At 40.8% G+C, this 24,709-nt stretch overlaps 1 protein-coding gene and 1 pseudogene across 1 annotated transcript; both read left to right on the top strand.

Moving 5' to 3' along the window:
- Positions 1 to 2,280: 2,280 nt before the first annotated feature.
- Positions 2,281 to 10,268, top strand: LOC131727679 (protein phosphatase 1 regulatory subunit 16A-like; the record flags this gene model as incomplete). The annotated part of the gene is made up of 6 exons (XM_059018989.1): positions 2,281 to 2,345; positions 2,658 to 2,783; positions 5,035 to 5,110; positions 5,641 to 5,770; positions 6,281 to 6,440; positions 7,260 to 10,268. Coding segments are annotated over 6 exons (986 nt in total), but the record flags the coding sequence as incomplete, so codon positions are not given.
- Positions 10,269 to 18,928: 8,660 nt separating this feature from the next.
- Positions 18,929 to 20,736, top strand: LOC131727678 (protein fuzzy homolog; annotated as a pseudogene).
- The last annotated feature ends 3,973 nt before the right edge of the window (positions 20,737 to 24,709 follow it).

Genomic DNA, 24,709 nt, shown 5'->3' with positions numbered 1-24,709 from the left:
TGGTGTTTGTTGTACTGAAGGATATGATGGTGTGGTGTGGTGTTGTGTAGGGTATGAGGGGGTAGTGTAGGGTATGAAGGGGTAGGGTAAGGGAGTGTAGCAGACCTGGGAATAAATAGTATATTTGTAAATATTTAAATATTTCCACTATCGTCCGCAGTGTGGAGTAGTGGTTAGGGCTCTGGACTCTTGACCGGAGGGTCGTGGGTTCATTCCCAGGTGGGGGACACTGCTGCTGTACCCTTGAGCAAGGTACTTTACCTAGATTGCTCCAGTAAAAACCCATTTTTATAAATGGGTAATTGTATGTAAAAATAATGTGTAAAAAATAATGTAATTGTATGTAAAAAATAATGTGATATCTTGAAACAATTGTACAGTGCCTTGCATAAGTATTCTGGTTGTAACAGGTTGTAACACTACAAAATGTGGAAAAGTCCAAGGGGGGTGAATACTTATGCAAGGCACCGTAAGTCGCCCTGGATAAGGGCGTCTGCTAAGAAGTAAATAATAATAATATTATTACTGGCATTGTCAGTGATAACATTGGTGATTTTCCCTTTTAATCCCAAATTGGTTTATAGTCTATTCAAATGCAACACTGATGTTGTCCCCTGTGTGATGCCCCTTAAACCTCTTGGAGGCCAGTAGGACATCCTAGAGCTTCCAGTCAAGGATAAAATGGCCTGTGATGCCCAGGAAAGATTTCATCTGGCGTGATGACCACATATCCACAGTGAGGCATGCTGGGTGCAGAGCGTAGCAGGCTGACTGTGGATACTGCTGTGCTTGGCAGGAAGACACACTGTTGACAGGGTTTTGCAAGCAGTGAACATTGAAGCTTGGATCCAGTGCCTCCGCGAATATGCAGAAGCTGGGATGATCAACATGGGACAGTGGAGTAATGGTGTCAGCTGTATAGTCTGCCAAGGCATTGGTGGCACTCAGCTGATGAGGATGAGTAGAAGTGCACTTCTTTGAAGTAGCAGTGGGAATGCTGGAGAGCAGAGCATGTAAGGAGGAAGACAGGGGCTGATCACCATCAGGCTTGACAGTGTAGATGTCAGGATGATTCCTCTGGAGTATTTGAAGACAACATTGAAGATTACTGTTTCCAGTGTTATATAACATAGTGATATCTAAATTTGCAAATCAACCTCCGAATAGGGACAATATATGTTTATATTGGGGCTCACAGAGAAGATTAGTTCAGAGATTGTAGATCCTACCAAGTTTTTAATACATCTCTGTTGTATATACTCTGTGCACTACCATTGCTGGTAGTGTCACGTGAGCCGTTCAATGTGTTATGTAAATAAATCCTGTTTCGCCTGCGGGGCATATGAACTTCAACCTTTGTCTTGTCACTCAGCAGCAAATGCACGCACCCACACAGCAGACGACTACAGCTGTGTATAATGGTATTTAAAAAAGGATTTGTTTATCTGACTTTTTACATATCCTCCCTTACTCTGGTCCCACCTCAGTTGGATACATGACGGATTACTGTATTTTCAAATGCTATTTGATTTCTGCAAAAAGTTAAATGTTTTCATATTTAATTATTTCCAATTATTCTTTGCATTGCGTGGTGATATTTAATTATTTCAACTATTTGAATGAGTTGGTATTTTCAAATTGAATATGGAATATAACTGTCTTTGTCCCAGGTCTGGAGTGTAGTGTATTGTAGGGTATGAAGGGATAGAGTGAGTGGTGTAGGGTGTAGTGTAGTGAAGTGAAGTGCAGGGTATGATTATGTGGTGTATTGTAGGGTATGACGCTGCAGTGTAGTGTAGGGTTTGTGTGTGTGTGTGTGTGTGTGTGTGTGTGTGTGTGTGTGTGTGTAAAGGAGCTGATTTTAACCCCTGGGTCTGGGTGCTGAATGAAAGTGTTTGTGTTGGTTTTCTCTTCCTCGTCCTGAAGTAGAGAGTCTGAGAGGCCGTGTCATTAATAATAGAGGGAGCAGATTGTTTAGTGGGCCCTTGTCATGTTTCAGCTGAACTTCCCCTGAACCTTACAGCACACTCTCCCTGCACAGCTGGTGATGATCCAGCCCCAAGCAGAGCCAACGAGAACACAGGATTGTGCCTGACACTTTCTGTAGTCCTTAGTTTTCTGCATTCTGTCTCTATAAACTTTTATTTCTTTTGTTGCTCATTTATTTATACTTCTAATCCCAGGGTTTATTGGAATTAAGATTTGAAGGAATTTAATTTATTTCGAGCAGAGTAGAATTCGGGAAGGCTTGACTAAACCAATAGTTTAAGTGCTCCACAGTAACCAGGACCAGAGGACACAGTCTTAGAACAGAGGGTAGGAGACACTTCTTCACACAGACAGTGGTAAGGGTTTGGGATGGGTTATCTAGCCATGTTGTTGATACTGAATCATTGGGATCCTTTTAGACTTGACTAAGTTGACTGAGGTCAATCAACTACTAGAAACCGGACGAGAATTAATGGGTTGAATGGCCTCCACATCACTCAGTGTTATAATGTGAATGAAAAGAAATTGAAGAAATTGAGAAAGACTTGTAATTGAATGTATTACATTTCTTGTAGTATTTAGTAATGTAGCACTATTGAGTGTTCAGTGGTTCCTGCTTTGTAAGGGCAGTGTTTGAGCTGACGTCTGTGTTGTCCTTGCCTCCTCAGCTGCACATTGCCGCGGCTAACGGTTACCAGAGAACAGCTGAGCTGCTGCTGGAGCACAAGGCAAGAGTGGAGGTGCGAGACAATGATGGCTGGAGCCCACTCCACGCTGCCTCCTGCTGGGGACAGGTCAGTACTGCACACCACAGAATTCGGGAGCTCTTTTAATTTGGACACACAAATGTAGCATCCAAATACCGAATGGGTGGTATAGACATAGAATTGGCCAACCAAGAGAAAGGCCTTGGTGTTGTAATAGACTCATCGTTGCTGTCAGCAGCCAGTGTGGGGAAGCAATCGAAAAGGCAAAGTGAATGCTTGGGTATATAGCCAGAAATGTAGCGCATAAACTAAAGGAGGTTATGATGTGAGGTTGTATAACGCACTGGTGAGACTGCACTTGTAGTTCTGGTCACCACATTACCAAAATGGATGCTATGTTGTTGATGCCGAATTACTGGGATCCTTTAAAAATCAACGTACTGAGATCAAACGGCTACTAGGAACCGGATTATTATTATTATTATTATTTATTTCTTAGCAGACGCCCTTATCCAGGGCGACTTACAATCGCAAGCAAATACAAATACATTCAAGTGTTACAATATAAGTCATACAATAAGAACAAGAAATACAATAATTCTCAAGTGTGACAAACCACAATTCAATAATACAGCAGATAATAGTGAAAGTTACATCAGGATATGATTAAGTACAAAATACTACAGATTAAACACTTGGCAGATTACAATATTCTGAGGTACAGGATTAAATGCAGTAAAATAGGGGGCAGATAAGAGCAAAATAAAGCATATTTAAATGAAGGGTGATAGTGTCCCAGGATACAACAGAGGAGTTCTACAGGTGCTGTTTGAAGAGGTGAGTCTTAAGGAGGCGCCGGAATGTGGTCAGGGACTGGGCAGTCCTGACATCTGTAGGAAGGTCGTTCCACCACTGCGGAGCAAGGGTGGAGAAGGAGCGGGCTCGGGAGGCAGGGGAGCGTAGCGGAGGTAGAGCCAGTCTTCTAGTGCAGGCGGAGCGGAGAGGTCGAGTGGGGGTGTAGGGAGAGATGAGGGTCTGGAGGTAGCTGGGTGCAGTCTGATCAAGGCATCTGTAGGCTAGTACAAGAGTCTTGAACTGGATGCGAGCGGTGATCGGGAGCCAGTGGAGCGAGCGGAGTAGTGGAGTAGCGTGGGCGAAGCGAGGTAGAGAGAACACCAGGCGAGCAGCAGAGTTCTGGATGAGCTGGAGCGGACGGGTGGCGGACGCAGGGAGGCCAGCCAGGAGGGAGTTGCAGTAGTCTAGGCGGGAGAGTACCAGGGCCTGGACCAGGAGCTGGGTAGCATAGTTGGTGAGGAAGGGTCGGATTCTTCGGATGTTGCTCAGGAAGAATCTGCAAGTGCGTGCCAGAGTGGAGATGTGCTGGGAATAAGAGAGGCAGGGGTCCAGGGTGACTCCAAGGTTCTTAGCTGAGGAAGAGGGAGAGAGTGTGGTAGATTCCAGAGGAACAGAGATAGAGAGATCAGAGGAGGGGGAGGAGGAGGGAAAGAAAAGGAGGTCAGATTTAGAGAGGTTGAGTTTGAGGTGATGCGAGTGCATCCAGGAGGAAATAGCAGACAGACAGGTAGAGATACGGGAGGAGATGGTGGAGTCAGAGGTGGGGAAGGAGAGGAAAATCTGAGCATCATCAGCATAGAAATGGTATGAGAAACCATAGGATGCGATGAGGGGGCCCAGGGAGCGGGTGTAGAGAGAGAACAGGAGAGGACCCAAGACTGACCCTTGGGGGACTCCAGTCAAGAGAGGGTGAGGTGTGGAGGTTGCTCCACGCCAGGTTACCTGGTAAGTGCGGTTGGAGAGGTAGGAGGAGAACCAGGCCAGAGCAGTGCCAGAGATCCCCAGGTCAGCAAGAGATGATAGTAGAATAGAGTGATCAACAGTGTCAAAGGCAGCAGAGAGGTCGAGGAGAATTAGGACAGAGCACTGATGGTCTGAATAGCCTCCTCTCGTTTGTAAACTTTCCTATGTTCTGATGAAGAGATGTTAGTCTTGCTAGAAGGATATCTTCCATAATGAAAGGGGTAGCCAGAGAGGGTGGTCTCAATGGTGAGAGCTGTCTCTGTGCTAGAAGGTTAAACATGTCTGCTTTTAGCGTGGATCGAACTTCCTATGAGGACCTGTAATCCTTAATTCCACTCTAAAGTATTTGGTGTCTCTCTTGTTTTATAAGAGTTATCATTTTAAAAGATACCAATGATTCAGTATGAAGAACATGGCTAGGTAACCAATTCCATACCTTCACCACTCTCTGTGTAAAGAAGTGGTCTCCTGTTTTACTGTTTTGTACAATAGATGACTCAATAATTGTCTTACATTTCAGATCCAGATTGTGGAGCTGCTGGTTGCTAATGGAGCCAACTTGAATGCAAAATCTGTCTTGGAAGAGACACCACTAGGTAAACTACATCCTCTGCTTTCCCTTCCATAGCCTGGCCAGTCTCTGTCCCATTTGCTAATCTAGCTAAATGAAATAACCAACAGCCCTAAAGAATCCTGTTACAGTGGCAATAATGTAGCAGATGCTTATTTGCAAGACTTGAAAGTAGTGCTGTGTGAACTGATCATTGGGACTGAGTTCTCCAAAGAAATCAGGAGCTGACAATCAGGTGAGGGGCATTTGTGTTCATTGGTCTAATTTACCATTCCAAGTGAAACAAGTGAAGAAACAGCTGCTTGGATTTGTGATGATCGCCACCTAGAATGAAGAAATACATGAACACTTGTTCATAGTGTTAAATATTTATAATTTCATAAGCCTTTAACCATCGTCAGATATGTATGTCAGTTGTAGTATTTCTATAGTAGGATGATGTGTGCAGCCCATCATAAAACAAGTAACAGCACTGCAGTGGAGTAATGGAACTCCCCTGTTCAAATAGGAGTTCCATTATCACCTGGTAACACGGCAGTGTGTGGCTGTTTTCAGATGTGTGCTCGGATGAGGAGGTGCGAGCCAGGCTGCTGGATCTGAAGCACAAACACGACGCCATCATGAAGTCCCAAGACAGACACAAGAGTGCCCTGCAGAGGAGGGCCTCCAGTACGGGGAGCAGAGGGTGAGTGAGAGGGCTGAGCTGGAAAGAGTGTGAGTGCAGGCTGAGAGATTTGTGACTGAGCCTGTTTCATTGCACCCACCATTATGGAGCTGTGTAAAATTGTTCAGATCAATCCAACAAGGGTGAGTTCAAAAGTTAGCCTCACAAGCTGTGATAGAAGCAAATATCAAAACTAAAACTGAGAGCCAGGGTGAGAGTGCTCATCCGCCATCTTGTTAATTCACTATCAGCAAGTCATTTAAATAAAAAGTTTCCTCTATTTAAAAGCATTGCAAAGTGTAATAAAGCATAGTCAAAGCTGGTAAAGCATAGGTAATCATTATAAAACAGAGGTACAGTAAAGAATATTAAAAAAAAATGTATAGTATAACCATGGGAAAAGCATACGAAAATGACCACGCACAATTACTATGCAAATTTATGTCACAAACTAAGGAGTGGAGGATAGTGTACTTGATTCAAATGCGAGTGCTTGAATGCAGTTATGGTGTGTTTTGGTGTTCCGTTCAGGAAGGTGGTCCGTCGCGTCAGTGTGAACGAACGTTCAAATCTGTACCGCCGTGAGCATGAGAAGGAAGCCATCGTGTGGCAGGAGCGTGGCCGACAGCCGGAACCGCAGGACGATGATGAGGACAGACAGACGGACGCAGAGCTCCGGCAGCACTCCTCAGTAAGACTAATCGTAAACCATGCAGGGAGACAGGGAGGCAATCATGCAGGGAAGTAGGGAGGCAGGCAAGCAAGCAGCACTCTTCAGTAAGACTACCTCTTAACCATTCAGACAGACTGACAGGCAGGCAGCTGGGGAGGCAGTCAGATGGATGCAGAGCTGAGGCAGCATGATTGCCACTCTCAGCCATGCACTGAGACAGACGGGGAGATGGGGAGGCAAACGGATGCAATAAGATTGCAACTCTCAACCAGGGAGGCCAGCAGGCAGGCTGGGAGGGAGGGAGGGAGGAATGAAAGCAGGCAGGCAGACACGGAGCGCAAGCTGCACTCCTCTAAGACTGTGACTCAAGACTGCAACTATAGACAGGCAAGAAGGCAATGATACAGTAATACACTTCATACAGTATCATTATAAACTCTCTTTTTAGAAATTCCGTCATCTCAAATTGTTAGGGAAATAAGAATGTGCATTCTAATTCCTGGGTTAAGAAAGTGCACACTCAATATCTGTCAAAAAGTATGACTGGTGGATTTGTTTCATTAAAATTAAGGATGGGCACGTTTACAGAATATCCGTGTCCTTCCCTTATTAAAATATGGCAATAGAAAGCAGTATTATACTGTGTATTTTTGGATATTTTGTGTGGTGTATTGATTTTGCACATTTTACAGCTGCAGTCACCTGTCCATGAAGACAAGAATCCTGAAGACGTTTTAGCATTATAATAAATCTGTGTCTTGTTTTGCCTGCTTGTTGGTTTAAGGTTTCAGCCTGGGTCTGCAATGCTGAGACACTGTCTCTTTGTTTTTCCTGCAGAGCTCTGGTCCAGACCCTCAAGATGAGCCAGCACAGAGGGAGAGCAATGGAGGGAAGAGAGAGCCGAGCGTGGGGAACGGATCTACATCCTCTGCCTTGCCCATGGAGCCGCGAGGGAGCCGGCTGGACCGCAGCGCCTCCTACCAGCTGGCCACGGAAGAGCCGGCGGAGGGGGACCTGAGCCGGGAGAAATCCCACCACACCCTGGCAGACCTGAAACGGCAACGTGCCGCTGCCAAGCTATACAAACAGCCCTCTACCACCGGGGACAACAGTCAGGACCTGCCTCCCCTGGAGCCCCCCCAGGCAAGCACGGAACCCAGCACAGTCCACTACACCCCCTCCAGCACAGACCCCCCCCTGCTCAAACTGAGAGCCCCTGAAGAGGAGCACCCGCCAGAAAAGCAGCGCTGCTGCTACCTGATGTAACTCCACAGCTCTTCAAGACACTGCTTCACACCAGATCCTCTCTGTACTGTGCTTTCAAGAGAAAGGTATCGCTGTCCTCGCATAGGTTCTTAACCTGCTGGGATGAACACAGGAGAGCTTGCTCCAGACACTGTTCTCTGTGCTGTAATGAAAAAGATTGTTAACTTACTGGGAAGATTGAGAAAAATATCACAGACCACAAAGGTCTTTACTGGTGGGGGTGGGGAACGATACACTAATGTGACAATACATATCCCGAAACTTGTGTTGGTCCAGATGGGCTTCTTGTACGACGCATAAGATCAAATGATCATTTAATGATGGACTATGTTAAACAATAAACATTTAAATGAGATATTCATATACCAACTATGAAACACACTTAATTCAAGAATGATTTGATGAACTACAATGTCATGGATTGTCTATGCTCAGGTGAGCTCTGGTTAGCTCCGGTGAGGTCAGGTGTGTCTGTCGGGGTTCATAGTAAACCGTGGGGTAGCAGCATTTGTTGGTGGGTTCTTGGTGGGTTATTGATGCTGCAATTTGACCAATTATCTATCTGAAAGAGTTTATAAAGTTGTATAATGTTATATTGATGCGTAATCAAGTTTTCTAAATGCAATAGCTTCTGCCTTCTATTTAGCAGGAAGAAGTGGTTTGCTACCCTGTTGTTTTTATATATGTTGATCAGGATTAACACATTTCTAATGCACAGACGAATTGCATATAAGCGACACTTTACAGATGTAGTTGATCTGAACTGTGCGCTGCGGAAATGCTGCTTGAATCTGGTTGAACTTTCAGTCAGATTTGTTTTGGGGGAGGTGGGGGGCAGTTGGTGGCAGATTGGTTTTCTTATGTATTATTGAGGCTTTCGTAATAAAGCACTGGGGAGACAAGGTTAGGGGTTTCAGTACTTCAGATCTGAGGACTGGGGAATCAGATATGTTGGGATCTTTAAAACCAGCAACTTACATCTGATTTATAATCCAGCAAACCTAAAGCTCTACACCTAAAACCAGCTACTTTAATTCAGTGAACTCAGTAATAGGATTCAAGAGCCAGGGAACTCGGTGCAGGTATGAGTACAGAATTCAAAGCGCTAGTGGTAAAGACGGGATGTGAAGGCTACCAATTCAGTACATGAGAGTCTGTGTGGTATAGGGGATCAGAGAGCCAGCACATTCCATTCACTCAGGAGAACAAGAATACATATGAATGAGGGGTGGCCATCTTGTCTGGTTCCGAGTAGCTGATTGATCTTAAAGGAGCCCAATGATTCGGCATTAACAGTATGGCTAGATTGCCCCTTTCCATCCACTCAACCCTCTCTGTCTTAAGAAGTGTGAACTCTAGCCATCAAATGACTGCTCAACAATATCCCTAAACTGTATCTAAAACCAGTTTTTCTCAGCCTGTGCCACGAATCCTGTCTCTTTGAGTACCACCAGCATTGGCCTTTTCAGGTTCCCTGCAGTGCGGAGTAGAGCTTTGCCAGCTTAGAATGGAGCCTCTCTAATTCCAGGAGCGTTACTCTGTGTTCAAGAATTGATCTGTTAAGGATGATGCTTTCTGGGTTAGTGGGTACTCATGGATTCCACTTGGACTTATTTATTTGACTGAGTGTGAAAAAATTAAGATATTCATAGTTCTAGAAAAATTATAGAATTGTTTTTTTATCATAAATTATTAGTTGTATTTGAATATTTTAATACAGGAGATATTCTGGTTTCCATGGATGTGATTTTTGTTTTTTAAATAGAATAAAATTTAATTAACTAGATAGGGTATAATATACAGTAGAACTGTTTAACTTCTTATGAGAAAGATCTGATGATTTGAAAAAAAAGAATGTGTTTTTAAATCCGTGAAGCCTTGCAAAATTAAAAATCAAATTCAAAAAGCATGGACTCATTCATGTTTTTAATTTAATTTGAACTTACTGTAATAGTCATTGATTAGATATGATATATGTAGCAAAGTTATTACAATAGTCATTGTACGTGCAGTGTGTGTGTGTGTGTGATTATAATATATATATATATGGAGAGGAGGCATATAGTGGGAAACTGGTCCCCGAGGAAAGAACTATAGTTACCAACAGGGGACTGTACTGCCCGAAGCCACAGGCTTTATTTTCCCACTATGAGCGCATAGTTAAAGTTTTTTTGGCACAGAACTGTCCATCAGAAAAAACTGAAAGCAAAGTTTTTGTGACATGTTAGTGTTTGCAACATGTTTGTTTTGTAGTATATGTTGTAATTCATTTTCTGTTGTCTGCCATTTTGCTTTGTTGTATGAAGAGAGGAAAGACGCTCAGCGTGATGACGTAATTTGAGGGAGTTTATAAAAAAAAAAACTTGACTGTAAACAGCATCATGGGGGCAATAGTGGATCTATTTTTGATCATGTGGTAAGGTTTTAACCAATCACATGCCAGAATGTCTAAGGACTGATTCATATATACATACATACATACATACATACATACATACATACATATGAGAGGGCTCAGAAAATAACTTTCATATTTGTACTGTGAAAAAAAACAGTTCTACAGTATTAACCTATTATGAGACCGATCAGTGTTTGTGTGTGTGTCTAATATATATATATATATATATATATATATATATATATATATATATATATATATATATATATGTGTGTGTGTGTATATATATACACACACACACACACACACACACACATATATATATATATATATATATATATATATATATATATATATATATATATATATATATATATATATATATATATATGTATGGATATATATATATATATATATATATATATATATATATATATATATGTATGGATGGATGAAGGCTATATTTGCATCTTGAGTCATTCGACAAAAAGGCATAATACCACAGTAGTGACGTCAAAATGGCATATTCGTATAGATTATACTTAACCTTTGACCCATATGTGACAGTTTATAAAGCACTCGACCTAACGGTCTCGTAGTTTATGACGTCACAGAAATCCTAGATGGAATTATTTTCCAGTAACTCACTGAAGCATATATATATATATATATATATATATATATATATATATATATATATATATATATATATATATATATATATATATATATATATATATATATATAGCTCTGGAAAAAATTAAGAGACCACTGCAAAATTATCAGTTTCTCTGGTTTTACTATTTATAGGTATGTGTTTGGGTAAAATGAACATTTTTGTTTTATTCTATAAACTACTGACAACATTTCTCCCAAATTCCAAATAAAAATATTGTCATTTAGAGCATTTATTTGCAGAAAATGACAACTGGTCAAAATAACAAAAAAGATGCAGTGTTGTCAGACCTCGAATAATGCAAAGAAAATAAGTTCATAATCATTTTTAAACAACACAATACCAATGTTTTAACTTAGGAAGAGTTCAGAAATCAATATTTGGTGGAATAACCCTGATTTTCAAGCACAGCTTTCATGCGTCTTGGCATGCTCTCCACCAGTCTTTCACATTGATGTTGGGTGACTTTATGCCACTCCTGGCGCAAAAATTCAAGCAGCTCGGCTTTGTTTGATGGCTTGTGACCATCCATCTTCCTCTTGATCACATTCCAGAGGTTTTCAATGGGGTTCAGGTCTGGAGATTGGGCTGGCCATGACAGGGTCTTGATCTGGTGGTCCTCCATCCACACCTTGATGAGTCCAATTTTCAGCTTTGCCCAACACCTGGTCGTCTAATGGTTAGACGGAGACCTGGAGAGGCCTACAAGCCACAGTGTCTCGCACCCACTGTGAAATGTGGTGGAGGATCGGTGATGATCTGGGGGTGCTTCAGCAAGGCTGGAATCGGGCAGCTTTGGCATGAATCAAATCAATTGGAATTTGGGAGAAATTTTGTCAGTAGTTTATAGAATAAAACAAAAATGTTCATTTTACCCAAACACATACCTATAAATAGTAAAACCAGAGAAACTGATAATTTTGCAGTGGTCTCTTGTATGTATGTATGTGTGTGTATATGTATATATATATATATATAGGGAAAGGATGTGCAGATTAGGGCTGTACAGCTACTTAGAGGTATTCCCTTTAAAATGTTTTAAGTTGTTAGGTATTAATTGAATGGAATAAACATGCTAATTACTCAACTCAAAACAAAGCATTTGCCCCCGTCTACCTAATTATTGAGTAGCAATCTGACAGTGTGCTTTTAATGTAGAACCTGTCATGATTAAACTAATATCAATCATATCTGTGATTTATTTGTCTTGCCGTTCTTTGATCCTTTTAAAATCATTTTGATTTCACTTTGCTTGTTTCCTTCAAAATTCGTCCTGTCTGCAATTAGTTGTGGGATTGTAATCCTGGACAAGATGTAGCCTCTTTTTAAACTCAATAAAGAAATGCATACATAACCCAGTATGCACTGTGTTAGCTCTTAATCTAGATCTAAGGAAAGGTTACGTGATTAATTGGTTGCATTTGCTAGTTTTGGTTCAGCTTTTGGCCACTGTGCGGCAGTAAAAATGCTGCCTTTCCCTCAGCTTTGCAATTAACTCATTAATGAGTAGGCTTGTTTTGGTTTCATGTAATACCTGTTGACAAAAAACATCGTAAAGGGAATTACTCAGAACAAACAGAGTATCTGCACAGCTCTGAGTGCCGTTTGCTGCTATGTTTGCTTATTACTCACCAGTTCTGGTTCATTTATTAAATGTTTTTTTCTTCAATAACAATGCTCCATTTGTCCTAGTTTATGGTACAGTACCAAGCTGTGTTGTGATTTTGTTGACAAACTTGGAAGAATACATTTCTGCTGAACAGTGTTTTTATCATGGCCAGTGTTAAAGACTTAAGTATCCGGGCCTAGCCTGGTTTGTGTGCCTCAAACTGTTTCAGGGTCGTCTTTTAGAATTTTTCGTTTCAGAAGGTGTGGAACTCCCTGGTAAGTAATAACCAGGTTGCGCAAACGGAGGCCCGTCCAAACATATAAGCCCACTCTACAGGGATGAATAATGAGGCAATGCAAGGAAGCAAAGGATGAGTAATTTATCTTTTAGATTGAATGAAAAAGTGGGCCAATCAGGTCAGAACAACTGCGTTTAGATAGGCTCTTGACTCTTGATTCTCGGTGTTGTGTTCATCACTTGAGTTTTTCAACAAGGGGTTAAAGGTCAAGGAATGCTCAGCTCCAAGACAGACCTAGATTTATACTATGCGTGTTCCAGAGCGTATTCATGTTTCAAGCCAGCTTGTAGCAGCTTAACAAAGAATTCACAACTCCCACAGCAACGTCCATCTGTAAAAGAAAAATACTTAATTGAATCCATCATAATGAGTAAAGACATAAACAGCTACGGACAACGATAGTCCCTCTGTGTTTGTCCCCTCGCCCCCCCCCTCCCCGAACCCACCAGCAAAGAGTCAGGTGCCGGGGACAGTGGGGGTTATATAAAGAACAAGTAGCCTCAAATGTCCTTTTATATTGATTCCACCTTTCCTTTGTCTTTCATTCAGAGTGGTTCTGGGTTTCTGGGTTTTTATTTTTCTCTTTACCTGTCTATACATGTCTTGACCTGTCTATACCTGTCTTTTAAACTTGCTTTAAGCTTGACTTCCTTCTTCCATTCAAACCATGTGACAGTATTTCAGCTCTGCTGGCCCCACCTACTCCACATGGATATAAGGATGAGTCGTGGAACCAGCCAAGCGGAAAGGCCATTTTGTCACATGATTTGACTGTTCAGTGATTATAAAAGTGGTTTGCGAAAGGTACAAAATAAACACTTAAACCATTTTCAAATCTAGCTGTTTTTTTGTACTCCTAGTATATGTTTTTGATTAACACAAATGACATTCCAGTGACTTGGTAAATTGCCAGGGCCATCTATCTGTTCCATAACCGCACATCTCTCTGTCCTCGTGTCCCAAGTATTGCTGCAGCTTTACTGTTTGATTTTTGGATCATATTCCATTCTATGGGTTCTGTGTTCCATTGCTGTGCAGTAGTTCTTTTGGGTCTTTACACAAGTACAGTGCACAGCAGGGCTTGGCAAGCTACACTATAGCACATGAATGAGTGAAGTTGATGTTTTTTAAAAACAAATTATATATATATATATATATATATAAATAATTATAAATCATGTTTATGACAGAAAAGTTTATTTATCTTCTATATCAGTTCTGAGATATTCAACAAGCTTTTAAAGAATGGATGAATTTTTAAAATGATATATATATATATATATATATATATATATATATATATATATATATATATATATATATATATATATATATTAATATTAAAATGAGATATACAGTATATGTGTGTGTGTGTGTGTGTGTGTGTGTGTTTTTTGTGTGTGTCTTATGATCAAAAATTAAAATGTGTTTTCTTCATGATTGCTGACTACTACTGATTTGCATTTTATACAATTTGTGTAAATGTTTTATTTCTACATGGTTTTTAAAAAGCCCTTGTCTGGAACTGACTTGTATGAACTTGTAATGGTCTTTAGTAAATAGTGATATGAACCCTTGCTGAGTTTCAATGTATGGATGAAAAATGGAAACAAAATAGCAATACCAAAGTGTTGGATGAGAAGTCAGCATTGCTTCTGTTGCACGCGGGGCGCAGTGTGCTGCTGCTAGGGGAAACCCATGGCACGCCCCTACAAATCCCATTATTGACCTGTAGCTGACAGAAGACGCTGGGGGGATGGATTTAGAATAAATCTATTCTGTTCTAACTCTAATCTGTGCTGAGGCGATGTCTTGTCTTTTTTTGAATAGTTTGCAGTTTAAACATTAAAATGTTACCCGAGTGTTAAATGGTTAGAATTGTTCCTAACTGTTTAACCGTTGTCAAAGACATACATGTCAAACAGAGGATAGCTTATACAGCAGGATGTGTGCTGTGTAAAGTGATTTTATTCCACATGTATTTCCCCATATACATATTAATGTTGTAGTGCTTCATAAAACAGTAACAGCACTCTAATAGAGGCCTTCCCATAATGGCTTTTTTAAACACTTAAAATGTTGAAGTTGCAATGGTAAGGAAATGAAAGGATCCCTTCTATTCTTTGCTCAGATGAACAGAAGTATATTTTGTGGCAGTTGACAGTTGGGTTAACCAACTGGCAGGATATACTCCCTTTTTAAGTTTTATATATTTTCTCATTGAACTGAAAACTGCGGATTCGTGACGCAACACAGAACTGTTGATTAGTTAGAAAACTGGTTGGGATTCAGGACATGATTTTTGTAACTCTTCTAACAACAAACCAGAAGTACTGGAACTGAAAATGCAGCGCTCGTTCTGCATGTGTGACTGCTAGCTTTCAACACTTTGAATTGTAATTCTTCAGATCTGTTAAATATATTTTTATATTAGCATTGGTATTCAGCAATGGCATTTCGAATGAATAGAAGTTGGATTATAAATGTGTTAAGTGGATAAACAACAATAGACTCTCCTAGTAGACTAGGGTAAATAAACAAGCTAGATGAAGCCTACCTTAGTGACACCTTCAGGAAAAACCTGGCTTGTTGTCTCTGACTGGTTCAACAAAATGCAAATAAAATATAAAAAGCTTGTTCTATGCAAAATACCATTGTCCCTCTTCTATTGACAGATACAATTGCTAAACAAATGTTATCATTTGCCCTTGGGTCATTGCTTTACTGCTGGTGACTTGTTACTGCGAAGTTCAGCTCTAATATACTGTAACTACAGACTTGAAGCTTGATAGCCAGTAATAAGTACTGTATTTACAATTGTTGTGTGGACATAGACACACCCTTATAAAAGTCACAGTAATTTTGTAGTTCTCATGGTTTTACTATGCTTTTACCATAGTTTACCATGTTTGTTTTTTTCATTTTTTTGTTAAATGTGATTTAGCACATCTGTATGGGCTTTGCAGTGTTTTCAAGCTGTTTTTTTTACACATTCTTTAACTCTGTTCTTTAACTCCGAGGACGCTTTTTATAATGGCATAGCATTATAAAGCATATTTATGAGCAAGCCAGTTGCAGTATGCATGACAACATTCAAACACACACACCTGAAATAGCCTATTCAAGTCTGCTCCTACCTGTGGCATGTTTGTTGAGGTTCTTGGAGCAGTTGGAGGAATTGTGGTGGAATTACAGCTTGACTGGCGTGAGATTCTGAATCACCTGCGCTCAGGAAAGCAGACCTCAGATAAGTTCTGATTAAACAGCGGTTATCCAAGAGCTGGCTCACAAATTGCAGAGCTAGATGCAGTACCGACCCAGGACAGTAGACAGCAGCAGAGTACCACACTTCAGCACTACAGTCTGTGCGCTCCAGTGTGCTTGTGACCAGGACATTACTGAAGAGAACGCATATGTAAATGCATTGGTAAGCATTTTAAAGAATAGCGTGGTATGGTAAAGCATATCAATAAACATGGTAAACTATAGTAAATAAATAGCATAGCAATGGGAGAACTGCAAAAAAACAGTGGTACACTTTTATAAGGGACATTTCAAAAGCTCAATCACAATTATAAGGTGCAATAGTTCCAGTTAGTCGCCTTCTTCAGTGTACCGAACGCCTTTTTGGAGCACTAGCTGAAACCTTTGTCGTTTACTTGCTGTTTCTTAGTTTTATATAACTGTTCAAATGTTCGTGCGGGATCAACTCTCTTGTCCCCTTTCAGGTTCCAGGTATCACCCCCGTTAGTAAAATAAAGGTAAACAGTACTTTCCTGCACAGGCGATTTAAAAGTCCCATTTCAATCCAGCAGGGCCAGGAGTTTTCAAGCATCTCTGTAATACTCGCGCAGGATCCACGCACTGTGCGCTGGTGCCGAGCCATGCTTTACAATGTCCAGGAATAAGATAGAAACACAAAACTTGAATGGACGAAATGCGGCAGCTTTTCCAGTAGGGGGCATGTCCAATACTGCATTAGTATTAATATTGCTGTCCAGCATGTGTGGTGTCCTTATGCATGTTTCTTTTTTTTTTACTTCATGGGGCACATTTGGTGCGGGAATCTTGACTGCAAAATTTCTGGTAGTGGACGGCCTGCGTCTTTGCTCTCCCCTGGTATTCTGATTAAAGATAGAAACACAAATCATTTAATCCACGCAAAAAAATAAATAAATAAATAAATACTTCTTCCACAGGCTCCCAGCAAGTGGCTTTGTCAAACTGAGAATGCTATTATGGTTAAGTAGGTACATGTTTATTGTTTGAGACTCTAATATTCTGGAAAGTAGCTATGTGTTTCTGGAATGAGAGCAGTTGTAACAAAAACATATAAGAATAAAAACTGTCAGGCAAACATTTGAACTAGGCAACATAAAACCACATACAAACAGAAAAAATCTCTTTATTAGACTAGTTTAAGATTTACCAATATAGGTTAGTAGTGCATTACTCGAAGTCCCTGATGATGCTAATAACAGACTATGGGGTTTATTACAGTCTCAGAACTGACTTTAACAAGGGAGAGCTGTCGTGTGTTTCCAGTGAGCCTCTGAGGAAGAGAGATTAAAGGCAGGTGAAATTTGAATTGGAAATACCATATCATGCAATTGTTACGGAAATTGAGTTTTAGAAGTGCACTCCAGTTGTGTTTGACTGCATAGTTTGCTCATTTGTAAATGCAGTGACATGAAGTCAGACACTAGGCGTTTGTTTTCTAGATCCATGGCGGCTTGTGCCTGGCGTCTGATAAGAAATAAATAATAATAATAATATGAAAGCAGCATTCATGGTGTTACACTTTTTTGTACAAAATAATTAAATAAATATATACTTTTTTCCCTTGATGGACAAAAAATGCAATACTTACACTGGAAGTTGTTTCACCTTTAATGGGACTACCAGATGGGGTATATTTGCAGGAATTATCTTGTCTATTAACCTGTTCTTATTTTCCCAGATGTATCAAATCCTATGTAGGCTCACTTGTACAATTTTCCTCATTTTGAGGTAATTTTTCCTACATTCATTTGTTTTTATGTAAGGGGTAAATATTAAAAGATGATGTCTAAAGATGGCACTCACAATAAAAAATAGATAAAGGAAAAATTGTTTAAAATGAGCAAAATTCCACAAGTGGGCCTACATTGAGGTCCTGGACTTCTTGTCATACCGTTTGCCAAGTTTCTTTTAGTACTGTTACATACAGCAGGGTTCACACACTTGCACAGACACCCTGGATCAATCTCTTCAGTGTGATGAAAGGGCCATGCTCTTAGAACATTCTGATACAGCCTAGCAAATGTCATGATGTCACAGGGGACAGATTTCTGCGTGACGCGTGCAGCACCTGTTTTGGACCCTGGGAGACTAGGGCTCTGGTTACATCTCGAGGAGCCTCAGCTGTTCTCCTCACGAGGCCCCAAGGAAGCGTTTGGATTTTAGGTCTTAACCTTTTCCACACATGCACGCAAAAGGAAGTTGCTGGCAGTTACTTACAACATCAGCAGCAAGGTATGTACTGATTATTTATCATTGAATCTGCCTGTTATCTAATGTACAAACCACTGAGAATGGAGGTGTGTTTGAGAAGCCAGGGATAGAATGTGTTATTAGTCTGAGGGAACTGTTTCAGAGGCCTGGGAGTGTGTGTGTGTGTGTGTGTGTGCGCGCGCGCGTGAGCGCTTGCTTATATATATATATATATATATATATATATATATATATATATAAGCATATATATATATATATATATATATATATATATATATATATATATATATATATATATATATGCTTATATATATATATATATATATATATATATATAAGCAAGCGCTCACGCGCACACACACTCACACATATATATATATATATATATATATATATATATATATATATATATATATATTACACATTATAAAAACAACATTGTAGCCTTAGAGAGAGTACAACGGTTTAAAAGTTCCCACGAGATAGGAAAATCTACTTTAATAATTTTAAAAGAAAACTTTCATTTTGCTTTTGTTTCCTTTAGCCCCTGAAACTTTCATTATTGTGTTAACCCCCCCCCCCCCCCATTTATATTGTAAACCGATTCATTTTTTATTATTATTATATATTATTATTAATAATAATAATAATAATAATAATACATAATAATACATAATAATACATAATAATAATAATAATCATCATCATCATCACCTTATTGATTTTTTTATATTATTTTTTTTCCCAATGGTTTTCACACAGATAACAACGACAAAAAAATACATAAATAAAACACGACCGTGAACCAAACAACTTTTTGAACACAAATTATACATTTGTTGCTACCGCGGTTTAAAGACTACAACCCCCGGCGACCTTCGTGGAAATTCCTACAAAATGACGTTGAGTCGTTTGCATTCTGAGTCCTGTATACGGAACAGGCAGTGTTCCAGAAGGGTGCAACATGTGTGCCGTTGCTGTGAAAACGGAACACAAATTATTTTTTCATAAGTGGACAAATGTTTATGGCGAAACAAGCCAATCGGAAACAATAGAAACTGAAGTTTGTGAAGTATTTTTAGAAAGAAAAAAAAACCGACTGCAGACTAAGAATATCGGATAGACCACAGACTAGGATTTCTGCAAACAATTCTTCAACCAGACCAGATAGATAGAACATGAAGGTACTGTAAACAGTGCGACTTTTCTATTAACAAATCGCGGCATTAACCATTTCTGGATAAGCAGATCCGTGAGCATCTAAAGCAATACAGGAAAAAAAGACGAACAAAACGGCTTTATATCTTTATGAAAATATAAATAAATACCGTACATGATACCTGTATAGTAAGAGATGGCGAACACAGAAATAATAAAAACGAATGTGGAGCATTCTGACTGACAGTGTAAAGGATTTGTTGTTCACGAAAAGTGGGGTTTACAAAACCAGCATTACATTACTGCGCCCACATTAATCCTGGCATCCGATGAAAGCAAATTATTTTGTGATCCGACCCATTGTTCAGTATTAGTAGTCCTACCTTCTCATACTGAACATGCTTCAGACCAGCTCCGTGCAGCTGCTGTGTCTGATAGACAGCAGCGGCGTCCCGCTGTTCTGCTGTGGGCGCGGCTCTTCGAAGCAGCTCCTGTTCTCCCTTTTTGCCTGTGAACGGGGTTCACATGTTTGGTAGCAGCCAGGACACGCAGATCTGCAGCACAGCGACAGGCGTGCTGGAGGGTGGTGTGACGGACAGCTTAGCGGTGAGCTCTACCTGCACCGCCTGCTGGACGACGTCTTCAACTGCATTGTGCTGGTGCTGGGGCTGGACGAGCTGAGCTGGGTAAAGAAAGTGGATCGCCTGAAGAGAGACCTGCGCTCCTGCTACAGGCTATTAACTGCCTCCTGGAGTCAGGCGGTGAGTCCATAGGGGACCTGACCCACTGTGCAGACTGCCTGGTGTCGCCGGTCTTGGGTGTGCTGCAGGATTGCCTGGTTGGCGGTGGCTGGCTGCCCAGGAGGTCATTCTGCTCTCCATCCTGGTGTGCTCGCTGGCCAGCACCAGCTCCCGAGACTGCCCCAGGGGAGCCTCAACATGCCTCATCGGCTGCTGTGTTTCCAGCTGGTCCCCGGGGTGGATGTGTGCGTGCTGTGCGGCCCCACGCCCTCGCTGCGGAGTGCTGAGAGTGTGCTGGTGGGCAGGTTCTGGTCCCCTCTCGTGGAGCCCCGGCGTCCTGGGCCCTGCTCCCCGCGGCATCCTCGGCTGCTCTTGATCGACCTGGACTCCAGCAGCGTGCTCTATTCAGTCCAGCTCTCACAGGACGCTGCTGCTCAAGACACGCTGCCTCCGGACAGGAGGAGGGAGCTGCTGCGCCTCTTCTACACACTGGCACACCACCAGGTACTTCGAGGGAGAGCCCCAGGAGGAGAAACGTGAGACCCAAATGGAAGACTTTCCCGCTGGCTTCTCCCACAAGCCTCTGCAGTGTTACCTGGCCGCGGCCGAGTGCAAGTGCTTCGTACTGCAGACCCCCCCAGCATCAGCTCTTCTTAATAAAAGGTTGATTTGTGTACCGTGTTGTCATTCGTGTGTAATCATGTAAAAAAAGCATGAGCTGCTACTTGGGTACTGAGGGTGCAGCTGCTCATTTGGGTTAATCAGCTAAGGGTCTGAGATGTTTATAAAGATGCATTACTGTACAGCACCATTATAAGCTGTGACAGTAATATTGATACAGACCACAAGCCTTGCAATTGGAGTTCTAATAACTTTCTGATTTTCATACGTGGTGTTTGAAAGATATGACTGACTCGCTGTTCATTTCAAGAGGATTGATGCTCGATTATAGCATTGTAGTGCATTATGAAACCGTTGGAGCTGTATAAAAAGACTATTAAAAAGTCTGAAATAAATAATAATAATAATAATAATAATAATAATAATAATAATAATATTACTTAATAAAACAGCTGAAGATGACCATTAGCTTTGTAGCTAAAAAAAAAAGTGCTGCCGACAATAGTATGATCCCCAGAACTAAATTCTGATTTATAGTTTTTTGACGATGTATTCATGTTAGAGGAGCTATTAACATTTAAACTAGTATTCTGCTGATGCTCAGTGCCAGTACTGAATAAGTAACACGCTGTTCAGCTACTGTCTCAAGTTAAAAGCTAGGCCTTTTTCCAACTGTGCAACATGAGAAGCTTATATACATATATATAAATAAGCACACAACCAAGGAGGGATTTCAGGCATTAGCCAAACTGTACATTGTAAAAATGAACTTCACAATACTCTCCATATAAAACAACATGCCTACCAGTTCAATCAATATTCTGAAACTATTAGGACATCAGCATGCTAAATATATAACCCAGCACTGACTTCTTTCTCATCACTGTTTTATAAAAATAAGAAAGATGTAAGAATGCATCTGGTAACCTCTTCCTCTACATTTCTGCAAGCCTTTCTGTTTACGGGCTTTATATGACTAACTTCTGTATTCTTGAAAATGAGATTCGTGATAAGTGTGTGGTTTTTCATAGCTCGAGAGTGCATCTGTGATCTCGGGCCAGATGACAACACCCTTGTTTTCACTTAAGTTGTTTTTGCTTAAAAAGCTGTTTTGAGCATATGCGCAAACCACAATCAATCCAGCTAAAACTGGTTCCAAACTACAAACGTCTGCTAAAAGGGACGCGCTGTACTTTTGGCACAGCAGCACGGAACGCCTACTAACACATCTCCTATGAAGGGGGGCCAACTGTTCATTGGTGGAGGTAGGAGAGTTTCACTCCCAGTGGGCAGGCGTTTGCTCGTTATATTTATGTGTTATGGTATTTTGTTGCTTGAAGATGTCTTGACCAGGTGAGGGCGCTGGTAGATGGAGCTGACCCAGGTGGTTGTTTTCATCTCTATAGCAGGTGATCCCTCCTGAACATCCAGAAGCATTTAGAGCACATATAGACCGGAATAGGGAAAAGGAAATTGAATGTCAATAAATGTAAAGTGTTACACACCAGTCCCAAGAATGTAGAATTCAGATACCACATGGGTGGTATGGAACTGGAACAGGGTCACCAAGAGAAATGCCTTGGTGTTGTAATAGACTCGTCATTGCTGTGCGCAACCACACAGTGTGGAAAACCGATCAAAAAGGCAAACTGAATGCTTGAGTATATAGCCAAAAGTTTAGAATAGAAATCTAAGGATGAGATTGTATAACACACTGGTGAGACTGCTTAGAATACCTTTGGCCCTGGAGAGAGTCCAACGAAGAGTAGTTGAATTGGTCTCGCTAGTCTGTAACATGAATTCATCTGGGAGTGGGAATGTTGCCCAGCATGTGATAGCTAGTGGCAGGTGACCTTTTGAGGACTGATAAAGAGACCGAAGAAACAGTACCGACAGGCAGACAGGCAGAGGGTCAGACAGACATAGTCAATCGGCTATCGAGAACCTGTGACTGCGTTCCTTCCAGCTGGTAAACAGGTAGGAGGTGTATTTCACTGTGTTTATCACTGTGTCTGATCTGTCTGCTAGTGTGTATGTCACTGTGTCTGTCTGTCTGCTAGAGTGTATATCACTGTGTCTGTCTGTCTGCTAGAGTGTATATCACTGTGTCTGTCTGTCTGATCTGCCTTCTAGTATGTCACTCTGTCTCTGTGTGTCTGTGATCTGTCTTCTAGTGTGTATGTCACTTTGTTTTCTTACTTTGTGTCAATGTGCTTTCACCTGAGTTCAGAAGCTGATCTTTAATCCTAGTTGCCTGCCATAGATACATGTAATCTAGGCTAGATCAGCCAGTGTCTTCATACAAGTAAGAGCCAGCACCATCTAGTGATTTTGCTTGCAATACACTGCTGTGCACTAGATGGTGCTGGCGTTTACTAATATAAAGGCTCTTTAGCTAGCCTACATTACATATGTCTATGACAGGCATCTAGAACTGAAAAGCAGCTCCTGAACTACCTGTCAAAGCATAGCATAAAATAAGAAAATGTAATTTGAATCTACATATAGGATCTGTCTGTGCTCATGCCGTAGGGGATTTGTATCATACCTAATACCCTGGAATCAGCTATCCTATTTATTTGACATATGTACATTAATTTACATCTGTTTATTTTCATGGGTGGGTGGGAGTTTCAGGGATGGAGACACAAAGGACGAAGGAGCAAAAGGCACACAAATCAGTTTACATGCAGAGTGGAAAATCAATAGCGTTAAACCAATTCTCATGGTGTGCTGGTCAGTGTTTATGACGTGGTTCTCGTTCTCTTTTGTTTGATACTGTGGTATAGTAGTATAATTGCTCTTTACAAAAAGCAGGGACAACTCAGATGTAATTATTAAAGTGTTTAGAGATGTGTGCCGCAGGGAGTCCCCTCTCTGGTCTCTCTTGACTTCACTGTTTTTGTCTGGTCTGCCAGGATTCACGTCACTTCTTACAGAGTCTGGTAGATCAACCAGGCCTGGCGCTATCAGAACAGTGCGCTTTGATCTGAGGGTGTTGTATTTGTGTGAGTCTGTGTTTATATTTTGCTGTCCGAGCTTTTTCCATGTGAGGTTGTGTGCGACTAATATTGACTGAGAAGTGTTTCTTATTTCCCAGTGAAGGCACTAGCTCAGCGGTTCTGAAACATTCTCAGAGCGGGATCCCTTCTGAAATGACCCCCATCCCCCCCGATATACCCCCTTCTCAATATGTTATAGAAATACAGCCACATGTAGGTTTTTAATATGAAGAGAACTGTATTATTCAATTAGGTTAGACTTTCACAACATAATTCTCTACAAAATTTGCACTGCAGTGACCCGAGCAGGCATAGATAGAGATCAATAGAAATAAAGAACTCAAGTTGGTCTGCTTGTTATGTGGGTGTTTCCTTACTGCAACCCCCCCTGGGGTGTCCCGACCCCCAGTTTCGGAACCCCTGCACTAGCCCAATGCTTCTTTTAAATGTACTTTACATCTGATATATTGATTACTTGCATGGGATATACAATCACTGCCTAATTTGTAAAAGACACATAGCATTTGTAACTTTTTTAAATGTAGTATTTGCGCTCTATAATAGCGAACCAGCCATTCAAAGAACAGGAAAAGGTCTGGCTAACTTTAGGGGTGTTAATGGGTTTAATCATTTAAAGGTTAGCCAAGCGTTTGCCTAAATGTTTAATCGCTCTCAAAAATATGCAGGTCAAATAGATGTATCAGCTGTATAGTAAAGGCTAGTTTGCTGGTTCTTGGAGTTTCACATGTTATTTGTTTCTTTTGCATTGATAGATGAATACAGAAATCCAAGATTTTGTAGTTCATTATTTTTTGCATTGTTTATTTTATTTATTTATTGCCTCAGGTGTTTTTTTTTTTTTTTTCGGTTTGAGCTGGCTTCATCTGTGAAAGGTGCCTTATTAGTCTAATATTATTGTTGTTCTTATTGAAAACCCACAAGTGTCGTTAATTGTTGCAAAGTATTCAGTGTTTAGTTTTGTATGTGTTTAGTTTAGCTGGTTAGAGTCAGGGATATACATCAAAA

The sequence above is a fragment of the Acipenser ruthenus genome, unplaced genomic scaffold (assembly GCF_902713425.1).
Source record: "Acipenser ruthenus unplaced genomic scaffold, fAciRut3.2 maternal haplotype, whole genome shotgun sequence".
Classification (NCBI taxonomy): domain Eukaryota; kingdom Metazoa; phylum Chordata; class Actinopteri; order Acipenseriformes; family Acipenseridae; genus Acipenser; species Acipenser ruthenus.
The sequence above is the reverse complement of the archived record's forward strand: the minus strand, read 5'-3'. Positions and strand labels throughout refer to the sequence as shown.